Source organism: Acomys minous (genome assembly GCF_964271855.1).
Source record: "Acomys minous genome assembly, chromosome: 10".
Lineage (NCBI taxonomy): Eukaryota > Metazoa > Chordata > Mammalia > Rodentia > Muridae > Acomys > Acomys minous.
This window is the reverse complement of record NC_140491.1, coordinates 107,747,317-107,772,651: the sequence shown is the minus strand read 5'-3', so window position 1 is coordinate 107,772,651 and position 25,335 is coordinate 107,747,317. Positions and strand designations below refer to the sequence as shown.

Sequence of the window (25,335 nt, the reverse complement as noted above, 5' to 3'; positions counted from 1 at the left end):
TGGTGAGAATTAAGGGTGTGTACTACTGCCTTTTGCTGACATAGCCATATTTTAAATAGGTGATGCTCACATAAAAGACAGTTTACAAAGCAACAAGAAAAATATTGAAAAAATTTAAAAATGCCCTTCCCCCAAGGTTTCTTTGTGTACCCTGGCTATCCTGGAACTCTCTTGTAGACCAGGCTGGCCTTGAACTCATAGAAATCCACCTGCTTCTGCCTCACAAGCACTGGGAGTAAAGGTGTGCGCCACCACTGCCAGTAGTGTGTGTGTGTGTGTATGTGTGTGTATATATATATATATATTTTTTTTTTTTTTATAAAGCAAAGTATTTTTCTTCCTAGTGTTTGATCTTGTTACTTGTTTTTATACCCATAGATTCTCTAGTAGAAATTTACAGACCATGCCTATATGTTGTCTTGACATTTCTGGACATATATTCTTCTTCTGAATAAACATTTTTATGTTGTGTCTTGATATTCCAAGCTGTAGCAGTTCCATTAACAGTGATAGTCTTTTTACTTCTTTTTAAAATGTTATTATTGTTTTTTTTATGACAGAATTTCTCTGTGTAGCCTTGGCTGTCATGAACTCACTTTGTAGACCAGGCTGGCCTCAAACTCAAAACAATCCACCTGCCTCTGCCTCCCAAGTGTTGGGATTGCAAGCATGTGCCACTGCTCCTGACATCTTTTTCTTTCTTTTCTTTCTCTTTTTTATAATTTATTTAATTTTATGTGCATTGGTGTGAAAGTGTCAGATCACCTGGAACTGGGCTGTTCTTAACTGCTGAGCCATCTCTCCTGCCCTGCCCTTTTATTTCTTAAAGGCATTTTAATGTATATGAGTGTTTTACTTGTGTGCATGGGTACCATGTGTGTGCTTGGTGCCTGCAGAGGTGAAAGGGCCTCAGGTTCCCTGGAGCTGCGTTGACATGGTTGTGAGCCACCATGTGGGTGCTGTAAACCAAACCTCAGTTATTTAGAAGAGCAGTGATCTTCACTGCTGAGCCGTGTCTTTAACATGATGGGCTGTTCAAAAGTTGTTAAAACATGAGACTTGAATTCTGTTGGGAGAAGTATGTAACATTTGGGTTAGTGGATTGTGTTCCTAGTAATATCTTGGGCAGTGTGTGACTATTAACTTGGCTTAAAAGTGAGAGAATTCCATCTTGTAGATGAATTGTGCCTGTAGACTCTTACTACAAAGAAAGTAGTGATAAGTTTTGAGTAGAGGTAGACATTCATAACAAGTGTTGGTTCGTATATCTGAAGGAAAAAGCTCATTCTCATAAATAATTTTGATTCTTATATTTTTGGCTGTTTTATTTGAATAATTACAGAGAAAAAGCTCAAAAACTTGAGAGAGCAGATAGGTTTGTTTTTAAAGAATGTTTGGTCAGAAAAATGTCCTTTTTTCATATTGGGTGATCTGTAAGCAGACTGCATTTTCATATTCTCTTACCCTGCTGCTTTGTTGAACTAGTTACACAGTCAAGTATAAAGTGGTGTAGCCAGCAATATTATACTAAGTTACTAAATAATATACAAATAAAGAGGCTTGGGGGCAGGTGCTGGAGAGATAGTTTAGAGGTTAGTAAGGAGCAGTGGCTGCTCTTTGAGAGGACCCGGACCTAGGCTGGATCCTTAGCGCTCACACGGCAGCTCACACCTGTCTATAATTCCCGATCCAGGGGATCATACACTCTATACACAGACACACATATAGTCAGAACACCATTGTACATAAGACAAAACAGGGGGAAAGCTTCAGAGAAGAAAGAACTTCAATGAGGAAATCTAGATTTGCTTAGGTAGAGAGAGATATTAGGGCAAGATGCTTACTGGTGAGTGAAAAGACAAAGTACCCTGTTCAGGAGACAGGGCTCTTAAATTTTCTGTTGTGAGCCTAGCCTTTAATGGCCGAAATGTCTTCCTAGCCTGGTTCTCTTTGATTTTTGAGACAGGGTTTCTCTGTGTAATAGTCCTAGCTGTCTTGGACACTCTTTGTAGACCAGCCTGGCCTTAAACTCAGAGATGTGCCTGCCTCTACTTCACAAGTGCTAGGATTAAAGGCCTGTGCTACCACACCCGGCTTAAGGTCAGAAAACACAGGTTGGCCTGGAACTGGGAAGCATTCTGCCTTTGCCTTCTGAATGCTGATATTAGGGGTATGCCCAACTCTGGAGACAGTTTAGTAACTCAGCTTTTCTCCCTGTTCTCCACCCCAGCCCGCAAATGTTGTGTAAGAATATTTGCATATTATGATTTCTGGCTGAGTGTGGTGGCACATGCCTTTAGTCCTGGTACTCAAGGCAGAGGCAGGTGGATCGCTGTGAGTTTGAGGCCAGCCTGGTCTACAAAGTGAGTCTAGGATAGCTAAGGCTGCACAGAAACCCTATCTCAAACAACAACAACAACAACAAAAAAAAAAAAAAAAAAAAAAAGAAAGAAAGAAAGAAAGAAAAAGAAAAAAAGGATTTTCTGTCAGAAATCTGGTGCAAGACAAACCTGGTCAAGGAAAGAAAGCAGCATTTTCTTTTTTCCCTTTTAGATTATATATCTATAGGTACTAGTAGTATAATGGGCTAATTTTGAGGAACTTCATTGGAAAATGTTAGAATGAGTGGCCATACAGGCTGTTTGACTAGTAGTTTGTATTTATTAGCTGGATGATGGTGGTGTACACCATTAATTCCAAAATGCAGGAGACAGAAGCAAGCAGATCTATGAGTTCAAGGAAGCCACAGCTACACAGAGAAACCCTATGTGTGTGTGGGGGGGGGGGGAGGGAGTATTATTTTCTGTGTGTGCATGAACTCCAAGCCATGAGTATGGTGATGAGGGTAATTTATGGAGATGAGTTTTTTATACCCTGTGGGCTACAGGGATGGAGCTCAGGTAGTCAGGCATGGATGCATGAACTTAGGGCCACCGAGCCATCTTACAATAAAACTGGATAGGAGTAGAACACTGAATTTTAGTGGTAAGAAATATATTTATCATTTGGGGTTGGGGGGCAGGGCCTCATTCCGTAGTCCTGGCTGTCCTGGAATTCACTCTGGGAGTAAAGGCGTGCGCCAGTATGCCTGACTTAGAAATGTATTATTTTTTTAACTTAGGATTGGAACGTTTTGAAGAGGAGTAGCATGAGTAATCAGTGCTGGAAAATACTTCAGGAATTAATGGGAGTGAGAAGAAGCTAGTACTAAAGAAGGTAGAAAGTGATTTCAGTTACACAGGATAAATCCATGAAAGGAAGTAAGAGTGTTAGATACTGGAAAAGTGTGTTTAAAGGATGGATGGGTCCATTGTTTAAGAAAGTCTATATCTTTGACAGTTTAGAGAGAGTCTTTAAAAGGTTTTGAGTTTTTAAAAATTTTTATTATTTTATGTGTGTGAGTGTTTTGCCTTTATGTGTGCCTGTGCACAACATGTGCCTCTTTGTAGGTATGGGGAATCAGGCCCTGGTTCTTTGCAACAAGTGATCTTAACCACTTAAGCCGCTGATCTGTCCCCCCCCCCCCCCCCCCCAAGTCCTGGTTGTCTTGGAATTCCCTATGTCGGCAACGCTGGCCTTGAACTCACAGAGATTTGTCTCTGCCTCCCAAGTACTGTCTTAAGAGAATCTTAATCTGTGTGTGACCAGTAATTTGATTAGTTTCAAATGACTATGGTAGTAGAAATGTAGAAACCCAGGTTAGAATGTAAACCAAACTAAGTAGAAGTTATGTACTTGAAGTCAGGAGAGAAGAGAATTGAAAAAGGATGGGGGTGGGTGCTGGAAAGATGGCTGAGTGAGTGGTTGAGTGCTTACTGCTTTTGCAGAGGATCAGTGTTCAATTTTCAGCACCCTCATGTGGCTTACAGATTGCCTGTAACTCAAGTTGTAGTGAATCCATCACTATCTGGTCTCGTTCATACACACAAACATTTTTAAAGTCTTTTTTTTTTTTTTTTAAGGTTTTTCGAGACAGGGTTTCTCTGTGTAGCCTTGGCTGTCCTGGAGTCTCTTTGTAGACCAGGCTGGCCTCAAACTCGGGAGAGATCTGCCTGATTCTGCTCTTCAGGTGCAAAGGTTAAAGGCTTACACTATCATGCCTGGCTTGTTTAGGACAACTTTGAGGGTAGACTAGGGACTTTAAGTTATCTACTATCACTAGTAAAACACGCAGGAAATATATACATTTTCTCTAACTTCTGATGCCCTGTCAGGATGTTTTAGTGAGTAATGTTTTGTTGAATAGAAAAATCTCTTTCCCTGCTATCCGGCATTGATTGGTAAGTTTAGTTTGGAGTAGTGGTGGGTAGTTTTGATTTGGATTCGTTAGTTTTCTACTACTGTGATAAAACCCCATGACCAAGGCAACGTATAGAAGGAAGGGTTTAGTTGGTTTACAGTTCCAGAACGATAAGGGTCTATCACAGCGGTAGCAGGCCAGCGTTGTAGACCAGGCTGGCCTTGAACTTGCAGTGAATTGCCTCGCTCTGCCTCCCGAGTGCTGGAATTAAAGGTGTGCATCACCATGCCCGGCCTGAAATGTTTGTTTTGACAGAAAACCTTAACTGTAGCATTGACCTAATGTAAATAACTGTTAGTACCTGGTAATCAGCAAAGGAGAGACATGTGGTAAAATTCAGCTGTTTAAAAAAAAAAAAGAAGTAACCAAATAAACAAAAAACTTAAATGACAAGGATTTATAAATACAAGTCCTTGTGTTTAGGGAAACTTGGAAAACAAACGGTATTTTAGCTGCCATTGGCTTCAGTAAACTCTTACAAAAAAAGAGATGAACTAGAAAAGAATCAACCAGGTTTGTGAATAGGGATGTGAAAAATCTGCCCCTCTGCCTCTGAGTGCTGATATTAAAGGTGTGTGGTTAGAAGCAGCAGCTGCGTCCCAGCTGTTGCTAAGAGATGAAGGGGCAAGGCATTTTAGGAAATCATTGAAATTCAATCTTTGGAGAGGATCCACTCATGGTTATGACCAGACTCATTCCCATTGTTAAACTTAGGAAAATATTAAGGTCATTCAACAGTTTTCTAATGGGTTAATGTTTTTCAGTTTGTTTAGGAGGAAAAGGAAAGATGTTGATTGATTGCCAAGTTTTGGCAAGTTAAGTAGAGCAAAGAAACCTGGTAGACTTAAAGGGAAAGCATAGTTTTGGGAAAAGGTGTGGTTTAGACACTGACATTTGGAACTTTCTTGTTACCCCAGGCCTGAACAAAAGTCTGGAAAAGGTGTAAATTCACGATTTGATCTAGCCTGGCTCTTACTCACTCTCTGACTAGCTAGTGTGCTGAGGGTTCCTCTCACTTAGGGGACATAGTCTTATGTTCATTTTCCTTGTATTGAGTGAGGACTACAGATAAAGAAAAACCTCACAGAAGAGGATGTGAGTGAGAAACTTCCCCGACTTCCCTGAGCGCTTGTACTGTTAGCTGGACTTACGAATTACTTAAGTGTCAGGGACTATTTTGTTCCCCATTTTTTGAATAAAGATATTTTCATGAGTGTATTTTTACCCCATCACCCCCCTCCCCATGTGGGGTGTGTGTGTGTGTGTATGTGTGTGTGTGTGTGTGTGTGTGTGTGTGTGTGTGTGTGTGTCTCTAAGCAGATAAGTTAACTTGTTTTGTAGGTAGGTCTTTGTTGTTGTATTGGTTTTTTGAGACAGGGCTTCTCTGTGTAGCCTTGGCTGTCCTAGACTTAGTTTGTAGACCAGGCTGGTCTCAAACTCAACAGAGATCCGCCTGCCTCTGCCTCTACCAGTGCTGGGATTACAGATTGGGCCACATGGCCCCGCTGAGTTTGGTAACTCAACTATATTTTGGTTCTCTTCTATATTGAGGGGTGAGGTGTGTGAGAAGAAGAGTAATTTGAATTGAGTTTGGCAAGCAGAATGTGAGTGAAAAGGAAGACATGGGTATAATTTGCTATACACCCCTATATCAGCTTTAGAAACATTCTCATATGGAGCCTTGGTTCCTAAGAGGCTGTTAGGGACGGGAACAGATCCTTTTTAACCTGAATTGATTGTGCATAAAGTTAGTGAGAAATGAATAGCTTTTTGTTGTTTCAAACCATCAAGATATATAAGGATTGTTTGTTAAAGAACAACCTTATTAGCCTTAGGTGTGATAGAATATAATTTGAGGAGCTGGAGAGAGATCTCAGGGTTAAAAAGCATTTGTTCTTGAAGAGAGGAGCAGTTCTCAGCACCCACCCACATGGTGGCTCAAACTGTCTGTAATACCATCTTCTGGCCTCCTTGGGCATTACATTTATGTGATGCACAGACACCTATGCAGGCAAACACACACACACACACACACACACACACACACACACACACACACACACACACACACACACACGAGAGGGAGGGGGGAATAAATCTAAAGGGAAAAAATCCCAACAACAACAAACCTAGATTCTGGAGGCTTTTAGTGACCTAAGTCCTGTGAAATAAGTGTAAGCTACTTTTATTAATAAAGTCAGGGTTATGGGCTGGAGAGATGGCTCAGAGGTTAAGAGCACTGGCTGCTCTTCAGAGGTCCTGAGTTCAATTCCCAGCAACCACATGGTGGCTCATGACCATCTGTACTGTGATCTGATGCTCTCTTCTGGCCTGCAAGTGTACATGCCAGCAGAGCACTGTATACATAACAATAAATAAATCTTAAAAAAAAAAAATAAAGTAGGGTTGCTATACAAATATTAATATCCTGAGCTCCCGCATATAGAAGGGAGGTAATGTTTGATTTTGGAACGTTTCTGTACAGACTAATTACCACTCAAAATCTCCTAAATAACTCAAGCCCCGGAAGTTTGAATTTTAAAAATTTAAAAGTACTTAAAATCTCCCCCCCCCCCCCCCCCAAATAGGGTTTCTCTGTTGCACAGAGCCCTGGCTGTCCTGGACTCTCTTTGTAGCCCAGGCCAACCTTGAACTCAACAGAGATCCACCTGCCTCTGCCTCCTAAGTGCTGGGATTAAAGATGTGCGATGGTTAAAATCTTGAAGTAGTAAGTAATACTCTTCCAGTGTTCAATTTAAAATTTATAATTCAAACTTACTGAAAAGAACCCCAGGCTACTTTAGTTTCAGAAAATGGGTTTTATAGTGTGTCATTACCATTGTATTTCAAATAGAAGAATAATATGCCTGAAGAACACTGCTAGATCTGGATGGGTTGATTTGAGACCAGATTCAGCCCTAGACTTGCATTCTTTCTCTAGCTGAGTGCTGGGATTACAGTAGACAAGTGCCAGTCAATGCTTGGCTACAATTTGTTATTTTATATATATACATATATATGTGTGTGAGACACACACACACACACACACACACACACACACACACACACACACACACACACACACCCTTTTTGTAATATTTGGAAATGCCAAAATTTAGTTTTGAAATCTGTTCCTTAGAGCTAGAAATGGTGGCTCATGCCTCTAAGCCAGCACTTGGGGGAGACTTAAGACAAGACTGTTGTTCTACAAGTTCAAGGCCAGCCTGGGCCACTGAGTGAGATCCTGTCTTACAAAAACAACAACAAAGAAATAAATCTATTTTGTATTCTTTTCATTAGACTAGGGAGGGTAAGATTCTAGGAACTCACGTCTATAACTATTCCCTTAAAAGAAAAATTGGAAGGTTTTTTTGATAGCTCTGAATGTTCATAATAATCTGAAGGTAGGAAAACCTAAATAAACAATGTGCGTGATTTTTTTTTTGGGGGGGGAGGACATATTCTGTAATTCTGATTGTGGTTTTTATAACAGATGAGAATAAAGGCAAGATATAAATAAAACTTTAAAAATCAAATGAACTATTTATATCAGTGTTTTTAAAAATTTTGAGGCAGAGAATATGAAAGACTGATACAAAAACATACACTTGGTAAAGGAGAATGTTTCATTTTATCAACACTACCTCACTTTGAATTTACTCAATGTTAGCTATATGTATTAAATATGTATATTCCAGACCTGATAAAGCAGTTAAGACCTTACATAGTCAGTTAGCTCTGTGAGCAGTTAGGTTTTTCAAATACATTTTCTCCTAACCTTAACAAGGTTGTTTTACAGTTAGGTCTTAAAAACAACCACTGTTGGGGCTGGAGAGATGGCTCAGCTGTTTAAGGCGAGGCTCACAACCAAAAATATGAGTTCAGTTCCCAGCACCCATGGCTGCCTCTCCAGCCACCTTAAAACAAAACAAAAACAGTCATAGGACAAATAATTTTTCAGACCAGAGGGAAACTTAAACCTTTTTAGGAAGATAATAGACACAATGGGGGAAAGCATTACTTTGTAAAGTTCTTAAATATGTTATGAAATAACCTCAGATTTATAATTCTGTCTCTTAATATTTTAATTTACATTTGTTTTGCTTCAAATGCTAAATTATTTAAATAAGTATTTGCTTTTTAAATTGCTATAGTATATGTTGAACAGATGTGCTACTTGATATAAAAGCTAGTTTACAGAATTTCAGGTAATCTTATGTGTTAAACTTTAAACAAAGTCCACAAAATGTCCCCCATTTTCTTTTCTGTAAAAAAATTTTTTTGTTTTATTATTTATTTATGTGTGTCTGTGTCCAAGGAAGTGAGAGGTGTTGTGAGCTTCCTGATGTGCGTGCTGGGAGTTGAACTCTGGTTTTCTCCAGAGTGCTAGGATTAAAGGCGTGCGCCACCACACCTGCCTCATCTTGAGATTTTTCTAACACACTGTGTTAGTCAGTTTCTAGTACCTTGTAAAATACCTAGCACAGTCAAGTTTGAAAAGGTTTATTTGGCCTGGGCCTGGTGGCACACGCCTTTAATTCCAGCACTGAGAGGCAGATTCAGGTGAATCTCTGTAAGTTCAAGGCCACCCTGGTCTACAAGGTGAGTCCAGGACAGCCAATGCTACACAGAGAAACCATGTCTTGAAAAAAATAAAAAGAAAGAAAAGAGAAGATTTGTTTGGCTTACAACAAACAGGCTTCAGTCTGAACAGTTGGCTTTGCCTTCTTAGTTAAGAGCACATAGTTGTAAAGAGTGACTGGTAGATCAAAAGTACTTTTCTTTTGAGTTCCACTGTACTTTTCAGGGGTATGCACATGGTGACCTAAAGGTTTTGTTTCTGAGCCCAGGCTAGCCTTGAACTACCATTTCTCTTAAGTGCTGGTATTGCAGGAGTTTATGATGACCACACTCAGCTGTCCCTTGTATTACTGATTTTGTAGTGCCTCAGTTATTATCTATATTGCATTCCATGTGTCTCTTATATCAACTACATGTGGTAATAATAATAATCAAATTTAAGTTGGTAAGCCAGTATTAGACCTTAACTCCAGAATTCTTAGCTGTCTCATAATTGTCTTCATTTGAATGTTCAGTAGGCATTTAAAAACCTTCACCTCTCCTACAATTTGATAGCTACAGTTAATGGCAGTTCTTTATTGCTTTGGTAATGAAGGACAAAGCCTTCGGTGCTGTTAGCCTATTTCTGTTGTCCCAGCTACCTTTGGCTTTCCCTTCAAAATATTTCTCAACTGAGTCATTCTGCAACTCCTTATCAACACCCTAATTTCAGAGCATCCTCTTTTCTTTCTTTAAAGACCCGATCTCACCATGTAGATCAGATTGGCGTGAGACTTACTGTATAGCCAGGCAGGTTTGATCTTCTGAGACAGCCTTCCTCGTGTTAGGACTGCAGGTGTGCACCACGGTCAGTGGGCACCGCTGTCCTTGGCATCTTTGGTAGTTTATTTTAAAAAACACATTGTGTAGCTCTGACTGCCTAAGAACTCAATACATAGACCAAGCTGGCCTTGAAATCACAGAGAGCTGCCTGCATCTGTTTCATAGTGCTGGGATCAAAGTCTTATGTTACTACATTTGGCAATTTTCTGTAGTAATTTATAATAGCTTTCTAATATAATTAGTGTCCCTATGTTTGTTTGACATTGTTTTCTAGCCGACTTTATGGAGCATCGAGGATAATCCTGAGGTTAATAAAAAAAAATCCAATTCATCTATTACCACTCCTTTCAGTACCTGTCTCAGAATGACATGTAAAGCTCTTATACTAGTCTGCATAATAATGTATGTTATGTCTCTTCTTTTACCTACCCATTTTTTTTTTACTCTTGCCATACAGGCTACCTTTTCTTCCTTGAACTCATCAGATAATGCATCTAGCTTGTTTTTCTATCTGCTTTGGCCACACCTGCAGAAACTGTCTCTGTCTACTCTGTTAAAAATAGTAATTACTCCCTTGTCTTCACCTCCTACTCCTCCTTAGCCTGTTTCTTATGCCATAAACTTAGTTGCCATCAAATGCTGCCTGCTTACTTGTTGTCTCCCCATTACAAGGCAAACCTGATAAAGACATGGATTTAACTCTTGTTAACAATTTTCTCCTTAGAACTTTGAAGAATGACTTAACACATTACAGATATTTATGTGTTTGCTGAACAAATAAAAAGATATTCTAAGCTTCAATTTATGAATTTAAGTTTTTGAACATATCCGAAATTTCTGGGTTTCAATTCATGTAAGTGGGAGGTAACAAAACTATAGAGATACAACCATAGTAAAATGAAATTGAAGTATGATTTTCAGGAAACACATAAGTCATGTACATTAATTTTATGTATTTTAGAAGATAAACACGTTAAACACAGATAAAGAAGTGGGTTCTTAGCCAGGCATGGTAGCGCACACCTTTAATGCCAGCATGCAGGGAGGCAGAGGCAGGGGGATCTCTGAGTTCAAGGCCAGCCGGGTCTACAAAACAAGTCCAGGACAGCTAAGGCTACACAGAGAAACCCTGTCTCGAAAAACCAAAAATAAATAAATAAAAATAAAGCGTTCTTCTGCAGCACGTAAATTCTCCTATATCTAGTTATTATCTATTGGGAAGTGTGTCTTCTGTTTGAGTGGCACAGTTGTTAGTTTGGCGACTCTACACTGATGAATTATTATTAGCCAGTCACACATTCTATATTAGGTTTCTTTCTTGAGCTTAGATAATGCATAACTCATTATAATAATTGAGTATTTTTACTCCCCTAAAATTTTTTTCCCCTGATTTTCGGAACTTAATCCAGGAGAAAAAAGAAAATTAGTGTATTACATTGACTCAGCAAAGAGATGTGATTATATTTTTATTTAGAATCAAGATTTTGGCAGCTTGAGTACAAGATGTCTTAAGAGATGAGAGAGCCTAGCATGCACTGCAGGACTTTACTGAAGTTGATAGTATGAGTAGTTAGGTTATTAATGCCAAGGGGATATGAGGAGAAGGTTTGTTTTTGATAGAATCTGTTCAGTTTGAATATAACAAAGTAAGAAAATTAAATTGTTAGCAACTGTTTTTGTGACATATTCTTTAGGCATATTTTGAAGACTCAGAAAGAAAAATAGCAATAGAAAACAGGAATGTTCTAAGACCTCAGTTCTCAGCCTGCGGGTCTAGACTTCTTGGGGTATCATACCAGATATGCTGTGTGTCAGATAATTATATTATGATTCAGAACTAGCAAAATTACAGTTATGAATTAGGAACAAAAATAATTTTATGGCTGTGGGTCACCACAACATACAGTTGTATTAAAGGGTTGCAGCATTATGAAGGTTGAGAAGCACTGCTTTAAAATATGTTCTTCCTCAGTCTCGTTTCCCATTCTTTCCCTCGCGTGCTCTCTGTGTGCGTGGTCTCTAGCTGGTCGTTACGTCTGAGTGGTTCCTATTTGGATAGATAGATTTCTTTCTGTCTTTTTGTTTGTTTCTTTTTTCTATTTATTATTATGTATACATTGCTCTGTCCACATATGCACCTGCACGCCAGAAGAGGCTGCTATATGGTTGCTGGGAATTGAACTTAGGACCTTGGGAAGAACAGTCAGACAGAAAGTCTGAGCCATCTTTCCAGCCCTCTCTTTTTCTTTATTCACGATAGGGTTTCTCAGTCCTGGAACTCATTCTGTAGACCAGGCTAGCCATGAGCTCACAGAGATCCACCTGCCTTTGCCTCCCAATCTTTGCTTCTTGAAAGACAAGGTCTTAGGTAGTTTTAGCTGGCTCACAAGTCTCTATGTAAGCCAGGCTGGCGTCAGACTTGAAGCAGTCCTCCCTCTGCCTCCTGAGTGTTGAGATACAGCACTTGGTTTATTTTATTTATTTATTTATTTTCTTTTAAAAACATCTTTCCTGGCTTGAGAAATGGCTCAGTGGTTAAGAGCACTGCCTGCTCTTCCAGAGGTCCTGAGCTCAATTCCCAGCAACCACAAGGTGGCTCACAACCATATATAGTGTGATCTGATGCCCTCTTCTGGCCTGTAGGTGTACATGCAGATAGAATACTTATACATAAAATAAATAAAATTTAAAAACAAAACCATCTTTCCCTTTTAAGATAGAGTTTCACACTGAAGCTCAAGCTGGTCTGGAATTCATTGTACAGCCCATACTGGCCTCAAACTCAAAACAGTCGTGTCTCAGGTTTTGTTGTTGTTGTTGTTTTGGGTTTTTTGTTTGTTTGTTTTTTGTTTTGTTTTGGTTTTTTGAGACAGGGTTTCTCTGTGTTAGCCTTGGCTGTCCTGGACTTACTTTGTAGACCAGGCTGGCCTCGAACTCAGAGTAATCAGCCTCTGCCTCCCAAGTGTTGGGATTAAAGGTGTGCGCTACCATGCCTGGCTTCAGTCTATATTTTTAAGATATATTCTTACAATGTCTTGTCCCTGCTTTTATCCCTGTCCGAGTATAACAAATGATGTTGAATAAACACATAGAAAATTGAGACTTAAATCTTAAGACCCAATTTTTTAAAATATATGACAAAATTACCCTTTTATGTTTGTGTATATGCTATCTATAAGCTATCTTTCTTTAACTTGTTAGAGCTAATACTGTGCAAATTTGTGTGATGTCTGTCATGCTGAACACAATATAAAGGGAAGAGGCTATTATATCTGGAAAGATTTTATGTCTGATTCTCTATTAAAAATACAGAAGCAACAAATTCATTATCTTTTTTTTTTAGCCACGAGATGACTGCATATGTAGGCCCATAATAGGTAGCTGTTGAAATATCTGGATAAGTGAATGTTCTTTTTTGTCCCTCATCTAACAGAGGAAAAGTTGATTGCTCTGTCAGCTAAACCTTGAAGAAGTACTCTCTTGATTATTATCTCTTCTTGGCGTTTTGACTGCCCCGCCCCCAGTCTGATAAGCAGCTAAACATAGTCATCTTTGCTGTCTCGCAGAAACACTTGTTGGTTTTAACTTCCAAGCTTCTGCTATGCCTCTCCATGTCTCGCAAATGTAAGCTGCCCAATATGGGTACTAGGAACTGAACTCAGATCTTCTGCAAGAGTAGTTAGCTCCTTGTTTTGTTGTGACAGAGTCTTGCTATGTACACCATGTTGGCTTCAGATTTATAAACCCTCTGCCTTAGTCATCTCAGAGATCTGAGACTACATTATGTATAAAACAATATATACCAAATTATACTTCTGTTAATGCTTTATTGCTTACTATTTTATTTTTAATTATATGTATATGTTGGTGGTTGGAAAGAGACGGCTCAGTGGTTAAAAGCATATTTGTAGGGGACTCAAGTTACATGCTTAGTACCCATGTCAAGTGGCTTATAACTGCCTGTAGCTCCACAGGGTTCTAATGTCTTCAGCATCCATAGGCTCCTGCATTCATATGTATATACATAGATACACATAATTAAGAATAAAAATAAATCTCAGAGTTAAAAATAATAATTAGATATGTGTGTGTGTTTGTGTGAGGATATGTTATGTCCATGTGAGTGCAAGCACCCTTAGAGGCCAGAATAGGCTGTCGGATCCTCTGAAACTGGAATTCTAGGCCGTTGGAGCCACCATGTTGGTGTAGGGAACCAAACCTGGTTCCTCCACAAAAGCAGCGCAAGCTCGTACTCACTGAGGCAGCTCTCCAGGGTCTTTAGTAATTCTTAGGTCATTGGTTGACACTCATTTTTGTTTGGTTGGCTTTTTGTTTTGTTTTTGAGACAAGGTTTCTTTGTGTGTTACCTTGGCTGTCCTGGGGCTTGTTCTGTACCTTGAACTCAGAGACCCACCTGCCTCTGCCTTCTGAGTAATGAGATTGAAGGCGTGCACCGCCACCCTCTGGCTTCCCCTTGATTGTTATGCGATTACGTTTGTATTACTGTAAAAAAAAAGTGAGTTATTAGGTACTTTTTGTTTTATGTTTCCTGGTGCTGGGGGTCAAATTTTGGGCACTTTATCACTGAGCTACACACCCTACCCCTGCACACTGTATTTTCAAGGTTATTTTTTAAAGTACTAGTGATTAATAAAGATCTAAAATAAGATACTTAGATTTGCATACCCAGTTTTTTGGATTGACAAAAACCTAGTTGCCATAGGTTCCCACTGTGAATGCATGTGACTGGAGACTGGCAAGTGACCTTGGGTGTCTGCCTCAGTTATACATCTGTTTGAAGCGGAATCCTTTTCTAAACCTGGAGTGTGTGTCGTCCTAGGTGCTGCCCCACCCCATGACATGTGTACTGCAATGCTCAACTTTCTTGTTGTTGTTGTTTTTCGAGACAGGGTTTCTCTGTGTTAGCCTTGGCTGTCCTGGACTCACTTTTGAGGCCGAGCACTGTATTGAATGAATTATATCTGTAACCCTGTGAATGTGTTCCTTTACATTCATATGGTTCCTATAGATAGAATAGTGACAAGTTGCAAAATACTAAGACATGTGATCCAGGCTAAGTTAATCATTAAATATATTGAGAAATTGATTGGGCCTGCTGTTGCAGCCTCAGATTCCATCTGCTTGGTATGCTGAGACAGGGGAGTTGCAAGTTCAGGACCAGCCTGGGAAAATCAAAGTAAAAAAATGAAAAAGAAATAAAAGAACTGTAAGGTCCCAGATTTAGCCCTCCAGTACCTCAGTTGACTAATTGAATAACTGTTATTTGAAGCTTCACATTTCTTATTGGATCTTTTAAATAAGTTCTACTGCTTGCCTTATTCCCTCTTCTGCTAAATCTGTTGTTAAAAATATAATAGATATGTTTTAGAAAGACAATGAGCTTGCTTACAAGCAGTTGAATTTGTTTCCTTATGTAATACTTACTTTAACTTAGAAAGGTTTGAATGCTTGTTTTTTTTAAACCAGTGGAGGCTGCATCTCACATATATGTGTGCCGACCCCTTTTTATCTTTAGATATTAGGATCAAAGAAGAAGAACCTGATCCTGAAGAATGGCAGCTCAGTGGTGATTCTACATTGAATACCAATGACCTAACACACTTAAGAGTACAAGTGGTAGATGAAGAAGGGGACCAACAACACCAAGAAGGAAAGAGACTGCGGAGGGTAGCCTGCACCTGCCCCAACTGTAAAGAAGGTGGTGGGAGGTACGCATACGTCAGCCACGTGCTGCTGCTTTAAGGAGTGCCAAGATCACCCTATTTTTTAAAATGCTGCATGCCATGTCACTTAATTCCGATAAATTATTCATCACATAATCATTTTGGGTGTGTAACTGTGTGAGTGGCAGAAGTTAGACAAAAACATATACCAATTTTCATATCTAAATACCTTTTAACTAAATTTGCTTAGTCTTAAAAAAAAAACAAAACAAATGCAGTTTTATAGGCCCCATTGTATTAGCTTGTTTGCAAACCAGCAATGACTTTGGCCTAAATAAGAGAAAAAAATTGTAGCTTGAGAATGCTATATAAAAGTAAGAAATCAGAAATGGCTGATAAATATAAATGCCTCCATTTACACAAAAATGGGGATACAAGGCCTTAATGATGGGGACTTACTGTTTTGCAAGCAGCACAGTAGGATTTTACCTCTTTTTTTTTTTTTTTTAAGATACACTAAGAGAAAAATAATGTGGCAGGAATGAGCTCAAAGTGGTTGGTAGTTACAGTAAGCTTATTAAGAGATGGACTTAGATCATAGAGAACAAAAGCCATCGGATGTTATTTTAAGAAACATTTCAAGTGATTGGTACAGTGTTATTGAAGATGGGATGAAAAAAGATTTGTTAGTCAAATGTCGGCAAAAAGGAGACTTGGATAGCAATGTTGGTATCAAGCAAGAAATGATTAAGTTGGAAAGTATTGGAAAGGCAAGGTTATATTTCATAGTGACAATAGTGATACTGTCCAGATTCAATACAGTATCTATTTGCCCAGCTTTGCAATATATGAAGCAAAAATAGAGTAATAAAGTTGTACTGATCAAATCCCCGGTCACTACTGTGAAAGACCACAATCCCTTTCTCCTCTGTACTTTAAGTGTGCAGAAGGTGCTGAACAGGGCAGCTGTGCATGTAACCTGATTGTCCTTCAGCCCTCTGGCTGCTCCTGCTGGTCTGTACTCTGGCCAGTTCATTTGCAACAGTAACGGCTAGGACAGAGATCGCCCTCAGGGAGGCCGGAGACCACAGGAGGGAGGGCTGACAGCTGCTAACTCACATCACGTATAGGTGATTAACTTAAATACAGGCGTACACTCAGTGAGCTAGAACTAGCACAAGGTTGAGGCCAGCTTGAGCTGTAGTGTAAGACCATTTCTCCCAGAGGGGTAAAAACCAGAAACAAACCCAAAATATTGTACCACTGGGTTTTGGACCCATTTATATGTACTTCAAGTCTTAAGCCTTAAATTTTTTTGCTGCTCAGCAGATCTGCTTCTGAGCCTGACCTTTAGATCCTCATAATGAATGTGAAATTCTGGATAGGCAGTAAAGTTTTCTGAAATTTACTCCTTTAGAGGCAGTTTCAGATATATTATTCATCAAATCTTAATTGTGGGTTGGTGCTTGGCCTTGTTTTACTTACTCTTTAAAGTTAAAGCCCATTTTTAATTAATTTGCTAAGCTAACATGCCAAAAGTGCAGGGGAAGTAGAATAGTATTTCAGAGCAATGCAAAGGAGCCCAGAAATCACACACTACCCCAAGATCTAGCATGTAACATTTGTGTAATAGCACACAGTAGAGTCATCTTACTCTCATTGTTTGTGTCTCTTGTAAACTTCTGTGGCTGTATTTCCAAGTCTGCTCTGTGTCATTTTTTAATCTGTATATAGTATTGTATTGTACCTGGATATATAGTAATTTAACTTTCTCCTTTGAGTTTGTCATAATCCTTACGCATACGTTCTTGCACATCTGTCTGATTGTCTCATTAGTGCATGCTGTTAGAAATAGAGTTGCTGGGTCAGAAGGCATTGGCTGCTAAATGGCTGTCTAACTTTCTACTGAACACCAGCAGGGTCTTAGGGTATCTGTGTTGCCATGCGTAACCAACTCTTAATTTTTCACTATTTAAAAAGCCTTTTAAAGTGATAGGGAAGAAATAGTTCGTCTGTTTTAGTTTGTGTTTGTTTTATTGCTTGTTGAGGTTGAACATTTCCAATAGTTAATTTATAAAATTTATTTTGTGAATTGTCTGTCTTGTGGAACTGTTACTTTATGTGAACTTTCACATGTACAAGCATATTTTCTCAGTTCTTTCTACATTGCTCTTTTTGTCAGCAGTCTGCAGAATGCATTATATGAGTAAACAGTTCACTTATAACTAAAACTAACAAATATTCTTAAACAACAAAACAATTAAGTTAGTTTTTTAGATGCTAAAAGTTTTACCCAAAAATTATAAAAAGCATTTTTTCTCACAGAATTTTTTTCATTGTTTTTAATAGCTTACTTACCCTAGATAATAAAAATAAAGGTTCTTAGGATTTGAACAAAGTTCAAATCATGCAGTATAAATAGTGAATATAATTATTAGAAGCATTAAGAAATAATAATGCTAACAAAATTCTGCAACTTAAGATTTACTTTTTTTTGAGCAAACTATAAAAGAAAATACTTCAGGCGTTGGAGAGATGTCTCAATGGTTAAGAGTATCACTGTTTTCCCAGAGGACCCATGTTCGGTTCCCAATACCTGTATGGTAGCTTAAAAATGTCCGTAGCTGGAGTCCCAGGTCTAATTCTCCGTGAGCACTGCATGCAAGAAAAGCACTCATACAAATAAAATAATAGATTTAAATAAAAATAACTAAACTTAAGTTAGCCAGTCTTTATATAGCAGAACCAGTCTTTAGAGACTAGTTGAGGAGACAATTGTGATAATGCAGAAATGATCCAAAGGTGTTACTGTTACATGGGGTTTGCATGAGTTAAGCACCATCAGTCCATTGTTTTGTGAAGTCTTGTCAGCATTTCAGCTGATGTTTCTTCCACCATAAGCAAAAGAGGCTGTAGTTAAATTACTCTGCCCAGAGGTTAGATTTATTCTGTGTCCCTGTCTTGTCAATGAATTATTAGGCACGAACTTAGGCACTTAGGAACAAAGACTTAATATTGTTAATCATGTGGGTTTGTATAATGGACATTAGTGTAGACAAGATGGAAACATGATTATACTTGACGAGCCTTTCCTTTCCTTCATAGGATACATACGGTCTATCTAGATCTTACCATGGCTCAGATTGCCTTATATTAACTTGGACCTCAGCAAGCTAAGCATTTACCTTAAATTGTAATACAATTGTCTACAGCTTAATTTTTTTCCCTTAGATGGATGTTCCATGTTTATTGACTATTCCTTTGTTTGCCTTATAATTCAAGAAAAAAAAAGAGCCTTTTCCTACCATTTATCTCAGTGTTTTGAGAACCCATGTTTGTTGCTGTTCATTTGTTAGTCTTGTATGTTGTTGGTGCTTACAGGTTAAATTTTGCTATGTTTGTGAACTTAACACTTTTGAGTTTATAAAACCACACTAGTTCACCCAATGTGGCGGCCTTAGCAGAGGGATGTGAAGTCGTGAGTGAACTGAGTTGGGTTTCCTGTGAAATTGCTATGGTGAACGCAATATTAATATCAATAAAGACATTGTTCTTTCTCTTAGGTCTACTTAAGAATAAAGGAAAATTTTAAAAAGCTAAATTAAATGGAAATAGGAATTGAGCATTGAAAATAAGCCAGGAAAAACCCGTTTTTCTCAGCTCAGCTCTTTAAAGACTCTTCTAAAGTCTCTTTAAGACTTAGAAATTGGGGGTGGACTGGAGCAGGAACTAGAATGTGTTAGATGATGACATCCTTGCCCTTGAGACAACAGCATGATTCCTCCTTGTCTTTACTCATGCTATTCCTCTGCCTGGAATGCCTTCCCTCTTTCTATCTAATCCTACCCACCTCCTCCACGAAGCCTTCTCTAACTCCTGGAGCCCACATTGATGTCTCCCTGTTCAGAACACGTATGGCATCTAACAGCCAGCACTGCACCGTTTAGCACTGTTTGTCCTATGGCAATTTCACATGCTACTGAGTGTGAGTACATTAAAATATAACTGTGGGGGAATGTGCGTGTTTCCAGGGAACTTGAAAACCGATAGGTATATTGTATACAGGTGGGTTTGGTAGCTGTGGAAGCTTTACAGGTTACACTTAGACTGAGATTGAGGGAGGAGGGGAGTTGGGGAAGGGTTAAGATGCTTTTTTTTTTATCTTAGCAAAACATTGTAAAGTTTATACAGTGTAGCTTTGATAATTATGTCCAAAAATCATGCTTTTGAAAAGATAATTGAGTAATAATACTAATTTTTGTTTTCAAGAAATGTTTTTGTAGTGATTAATGTTATTGAAATACAGTTTCTGGATTCAAAAAAGTTTCTTCTTGCTTAGACTAAGATGCCTCTGTTCACTCACTCATCTAAGCACGTCTCCCAAACTGTCCTTTGTATCAAATGCTTAAGTGTAATGTAAAAGTTTGCACCGTGGAGAAAATGGTATTTTGTTATATATCTTGTGAATTTTGGGTGTCTGCATGGTTTATTGGGGGAAGGATTTTAAGAGACGAAAATTTTCATTTGTATCGTTGTGTGGGATACTAGGAAAGTTAAGAACATAGCTTTAGCTAATTTTTCTTTTTAATGTGGTTCTCCAAGTCAGTGTATGTCAGGATGTGACCATTTGAGTACATGAACGTTATTAAATCGTGTTACTTTAAAACCTCCTTAAGCTGTCTATCTACCTTCTAATTGTACCTGCAATGAATTTTTGTACATTATTCTTTGGATAATAAATTATTAAAATTATCTGACATCATGACCTTAAATAAAACTAGTTTTCCTGTACTATTAATTGAATTGGTTCTGTGCATAGTATTTGCGAACGATTCTGATGGGATAGTTAAAAGCTTTATTGTGCAATCTTTGTGTATGAAGTGTCCTTTTAGCTACATCATTATTGAATATAGTTATATTCAGACAACAGTCAGTTCTGGAATAAAATTAATGCATTAAATTTGTGTGTTTAAAATACATAAATTTTTACTTGTAGACTTAATGGTTTTGGTTTCTGATTTTTCTCTTGGTGATAATATCTTTTGTTTGAAATTCAAGAAGTTATATGATAGAAGTGGTTTTGAGTGCTTTGACATAAATGTATATTATTCTGTGTGTTTTTTAGAGGTACCAATCTCGGGAAAAAGAAGCAACACATTTGTCATATACCAGGATGTGGTAAAGTCTACGGGAAAACTTCACATCTGAGAGCACATCTGCGTTGGCATTCTGGGGAGCGCCCTTTTATTTGTAACTGGATGTTCTGTGGTAAAAGATTTACACGAAGTGATGAATTACAGAGGCACAGAAGAACACATACAGGTTACTAGTATTTTTGTTTTCTCCTTTTCCCTTCTTCCTTTCTTTGTTAGGGATTGAACCCAGATGTATACAACACTGTATAAACATTGACGTGCAGGCTTGCTAACATACCAGGAACTTTTTCAGCATACCTTACTCAATTAAATCTTTAAAATAAGATTGATTAGATAAAAATTCCATCTTAGTAACAGTAATTTAAATTTCAAAGAACAAGCAAGTATAGATTTTCTTGTGAAATAGTTGAGGTTTTTGTTTTTGTTTTTTGAGACATGATTTCTCTGTATAAGAGTTCAGGCTGTTGTGGAACTCACTCTGTGGACCAGGCTGGCTTTGAACTCACAGAGGTCTGCCTGCCTCTGTCTCCTGAGTGCTGGGACTACACTGCACCTGCTAAATAAATAGACTCTTCTTCTGATAAAGTCTGACATTTCATCGTTTTTGTTGAGTATCTGAGGTGAAGGAAAGGTATTTCTTTCCTTCCATTATTTGAGACAGGGCTTCTCTGTGTTGCCTTGGCTGTCCTGTATTTAATGCTGGTGCATAGATAGATAAACAGAAAGCAATATGACAAAGTGTACCTGTATATTGGTCTCCCTGCTATGTGAGAAGAATTCTTTTTTTTTTTTCTTTTAAATTAAAAAAATTTTTTTTGTTCCTTTTGCTTTTTGAGACAAGGTTTCTCTGTGTAGCCTTGGCTGTCCTGGACTTGCTTTGTAGACCAGGCTGGCCTTGAACCCACAGAGATCCACCAGCCTCTGCCTCCTGAGTGCTGGGATTAAAGGTGCAAATTTTTTCTTTTTTACATAGTGTCATACGGTGATTATATGAGATGGGCATGGGACTGACTGAAACTGAAGTCTAACATAATACAATGTAGTTTCTTGTGCTAAGATGAAATAATCAAAGTCTATGTGGAATGTTGAAGATTTGAAAATTGACAGTATGAGGAAGTGCTTAGAAGGAAGAAACATGGTCAAGTGAACATCGTGGGTTTTGAAGTCTAATAATTTAGACCCCTTGCAGCTTTCTGTTAGGTTAAGTAAATACATTGTCTCTGTCGTGACTCTACTTGGCTTTGACTGTCATAAGACACCCTGGGGTATGAAGCAGCGTGTGCGCACTGGGTCTCCGCTTGCTCTAGTTCTGTTTCTTGTTATTGTAAAGAGTGGAAGAGAAGAGTAAGCTCTTTACAACACAAGAGTGTGAGCAGCAGGGCTTTCTATTACAACCAGTGCTGAACATGCTCAGGAAAGACAGATCTAGACAGAGTAACATTGAGTGATTGGAGTGTAGACCCTAAAATGGCTCCCTACAGAATTTTCCTCAGTGGCATTTCCTCAGTAAGTTTTGAAAAAGAATAAAGTATATGGAGAATAAAAAGCCTGATCAAATAAGTGTGGGTTATTTGACACCCAATTAGGTTTAGAATAAACTTAGACATTGAATGCTTAATAAACACCGTTGGCTTTTAGGTCAGGGTATAATGTGTGTAGCATTTCTGATAGCATGTGGTAGGACATCTCTTCTGGTTGGTGTTTCGAGAGAGACTTTGGAAAATATTTCCCAAGGAAAGTGGTCATATATTGCTGGAAATGAGAACTTTGTGGTAGTCATGACTTCAGGGAAGATAAGCATTTGTACATGATCCTTACCTGTTAAGTAGCATGAGACATAGAAACTTTTATGAATTAGGTAGTAGAAATCTGAACTGAAGAAAAAAATAAAAATACTTAATAGACTTACTGCTCTATAGCCTGGAAGGGATCTGCTAGGTTGGCCTTTTCTTCTATGAATAATCCTGCATTATCTTGACCTTAATTGAAGTTCCGCCTTTTGTTTGTGAGGATTTATTTCAACTGGAAAATAAGCTAAGGTTAGCATGTGTAAACCATAGTACCTTGATAAGCAGTAGACTTTGCTGTGTTAGCTTGCCCAGGATGTTCAGCTGAAGTCAGGTCAGGTAGCTGTCTTCATTCCTGGAACTGATCTCATTAATACTCAGTCTGTCTAGAACTATTTTGTTTTTATTTGAAATCATAATTATTGAAGGCTTAATAGGTTAATGTTTTAAGAGAATACAGTTTAGACTTTAAAGAAGCCCTACAGGCACAGATGGTGATTTTAGCAAATCAGATTCTTAGCGTGGAGTATTAAAGTCTTGTTTTAATATTAAGCAGTCCAGCATACAGTGTGCTTCAGAATTGATTTTCATCAAACATAAGAATGACAGAAATATTTGAGTAGCATTATTTCTATAAGGGAAACCTTACAGGGACAGCTCATGAGACTAATAAAGTTTTAATAGAGCTATTTTTTTTTGAGAGACCACCATTAATCTGTAAAGTAGAATTTTAAAACTAAACAGTTTAATTTATTTTTCTTTACAGGTGAAAAGAAGTTTGTTTGTCCAGAATGTTCAAAACGCTTTATGAGAAGTGACCACCTTGCCAAACATATTAAAACACATCAAAATAAAAAAGTTATTCACTCCAGCAGTACAGTGCTAGCATCTGTCGAAGCTGGGAGAGATGACACCTTGATTACTGCAGGAGGAACAACACTTATCCTCGCAAATATTCAACAGGGGTCTGTGTCTGGGATAGGGACTGTCAATACTTCTGCCACCAGCAATCAAGACATCCTTACCAACACTGAAATACCTTTACAGCTTGTCACAGTTTCTGGAAATGAGACAATGGAGTAAATACTACACAAATACTTATTCATTGTGGTTATTTTTATACAGTAGTAAGAAGAATATTGTTCCTAAGTTCTTAGATATCTTTTTATTGATGTGCAAAAATTTTTGGATTGACAGTAACTTGGTTATACATGACACTGAAATGCCTTACTTTGTATGATATTCCATAGTATATTAAAAATGGTAAAATTGCATGGGTTTTGTAGGTACTTTTGGATTCTAGAAGAAATGAAATTTTACCAAGTTATATAAAGAGAAAATTGAATTTAACAATGCGAATGGTAGTCTAACCAAATGCATCAATCCTGTGTGGTTTAGTGTAAAAATGAGAAGCTGTTGGTATTTATCTATTGTAAGATAAAAAAGTTGGTGGGTGAAAGAAATCATGTTATGATAAATTTTTGTAATTTTCTTGATAACTGGAATTTTTATTATGCATAACTGACAAATCAAGTTTCCAAGCAAATGTTACATAGTGTAGGCTTTACTTAGCTTATCAATTTGTCATTTTGAAGCTAATTATTTTAATTAGGTTAACTGTACAATATTTTAAGCATTACTCTTGTAAGATTTTGAAAACTACATTTTAACATGGACCTTTAGGGATAGTCACCTTTTAAATCCTGTTGGAAAAGCCATGTTTAAGATTTAATTTGCCAAAATAATGTCTTGTTAATATTCTTTCAATAATGAAGTTGGGCAATATAACCAATGTTTTTAAAAAGTTTAAAATGTGTAGGTTGAAGCATTTGGGTGGTAAAAAAATGTTCTAGTGAATTACCCCTTTTCCTGAAGTTTGGAGGACCAAAAAGTAATAATAAGGTGTATTGCGTCTTAGCAGTGATTTTTTTTTTTCTTCCTTTTAATCCAATCTTGTTTCCAAAAACATGTCTGCCAGGGCCTTAAAAGCCATCGTGTAAATTACCAATAAAGTATAACATATGCAAACATAACAAAATCACTTCCACAGTGACGATACTCCAGTCATATGGATATTAGTCATAGAAACTAGAAGCTTTATGATATTTTTTTAAGTTTTTTTTAAAAATCTAGATAGTCAGTCTGCACTTAAATATCAACCATTTTCCTTATTTTTTTTGCTTCTTCCCTTAAAATTTATATGTATCCAATACATTTAATTGAGAAATGTATGTTTTTTATTATGCTGTATTTTCTTTTTATTTTTTAATTATTGTTTATATTTTCAATTAAAAATGTACAAAATAAAATTACATTGCTGGTCTTGTAAGAGCTCTACGATTTTCCTAAATGTATCTATAACTGCAGCATTTCACCTATTTCAAGGAGTTGATTCTGTTCATTTGTTTAAGACCACCTCAGATTTAAAGGCTACCTTATTGTACGTTTAAAGTGTATTATAACAGTGTGGTAGTTAATAAAACACTATTTTTTTTTTCTTTTGAGTTTGTTGTAGTCCGATGCATTTCAAATACTGCAGTGATATGCATAAGAAAGTCTGGCTTATTTTTCTTTAGCCTCTTATTTTTAGATTCTTGATTTCAGATGCTGGGATTGTAAACAAATATATTTACTTAAAAAGAGGTGTATAGAGGTGCTGGCAATTTAATTTTTCACTTAATGAATTTATTAAATATAACTTGAAAAAAAGCTTAATTTCTTAGCTCATGTTGATTTGTATCAGTTTTATCAACACTATTTTGCAAACTACTTTTTTGTTTCCCTTTTCAAAGTACTGCAAAGTATTTTGATTTATGAGAATTCTGAATTTACATAAGTACTCCTGAAGATGATAATACAGCCAAGCTGTGGTAATCATGGCAGGTGGAAGCTATTCAGAAGGTTGTTTAGAGTATGTGAGTTTCAGATGGTTATAGAGAATGAATATGTGTGAGTTAAAATGGCTGTAGAGGAAGGGTGGTAGGAATGGGAAAGGCAGTGGAGCA

The 25,335-nt window shown here is 37.6% G+C and overlaps 1 protein-coding gene across 2 annotated transcripts in view; it reads left to right on the top strand.

The window, feature by feature from the left end:
* The window catches only part of SP3 (Sp3 transcription factor), a 43,445-nt gene extending 18,611 nt beyond the window's left edge, over positions 1–24,834 (top strand). For both annotated transcript variants that reach the window (XM_084798625.1, XM_084798626.1), the window contains 3 exons: positions 15,240–15,432; positions 20,513–20,709; positions 23,097–24,834. In XM_084798625.1, coding sequence (XP_084654751.1) covers positions 15,240–15,432; positions 20,513–20,709; positions 23,097–23,413 — 707 coding nt within the window. In that variant the 3' untranslated portion in view covers positions 23,414–24,834. The remainder of the gene's footprint in view (positions 1–15,239; positions 15,433–20,512; positions 20,710–23,096) is intronic.
* Positions 24,835–25,335: the final 501 nt, after the last annotated feature.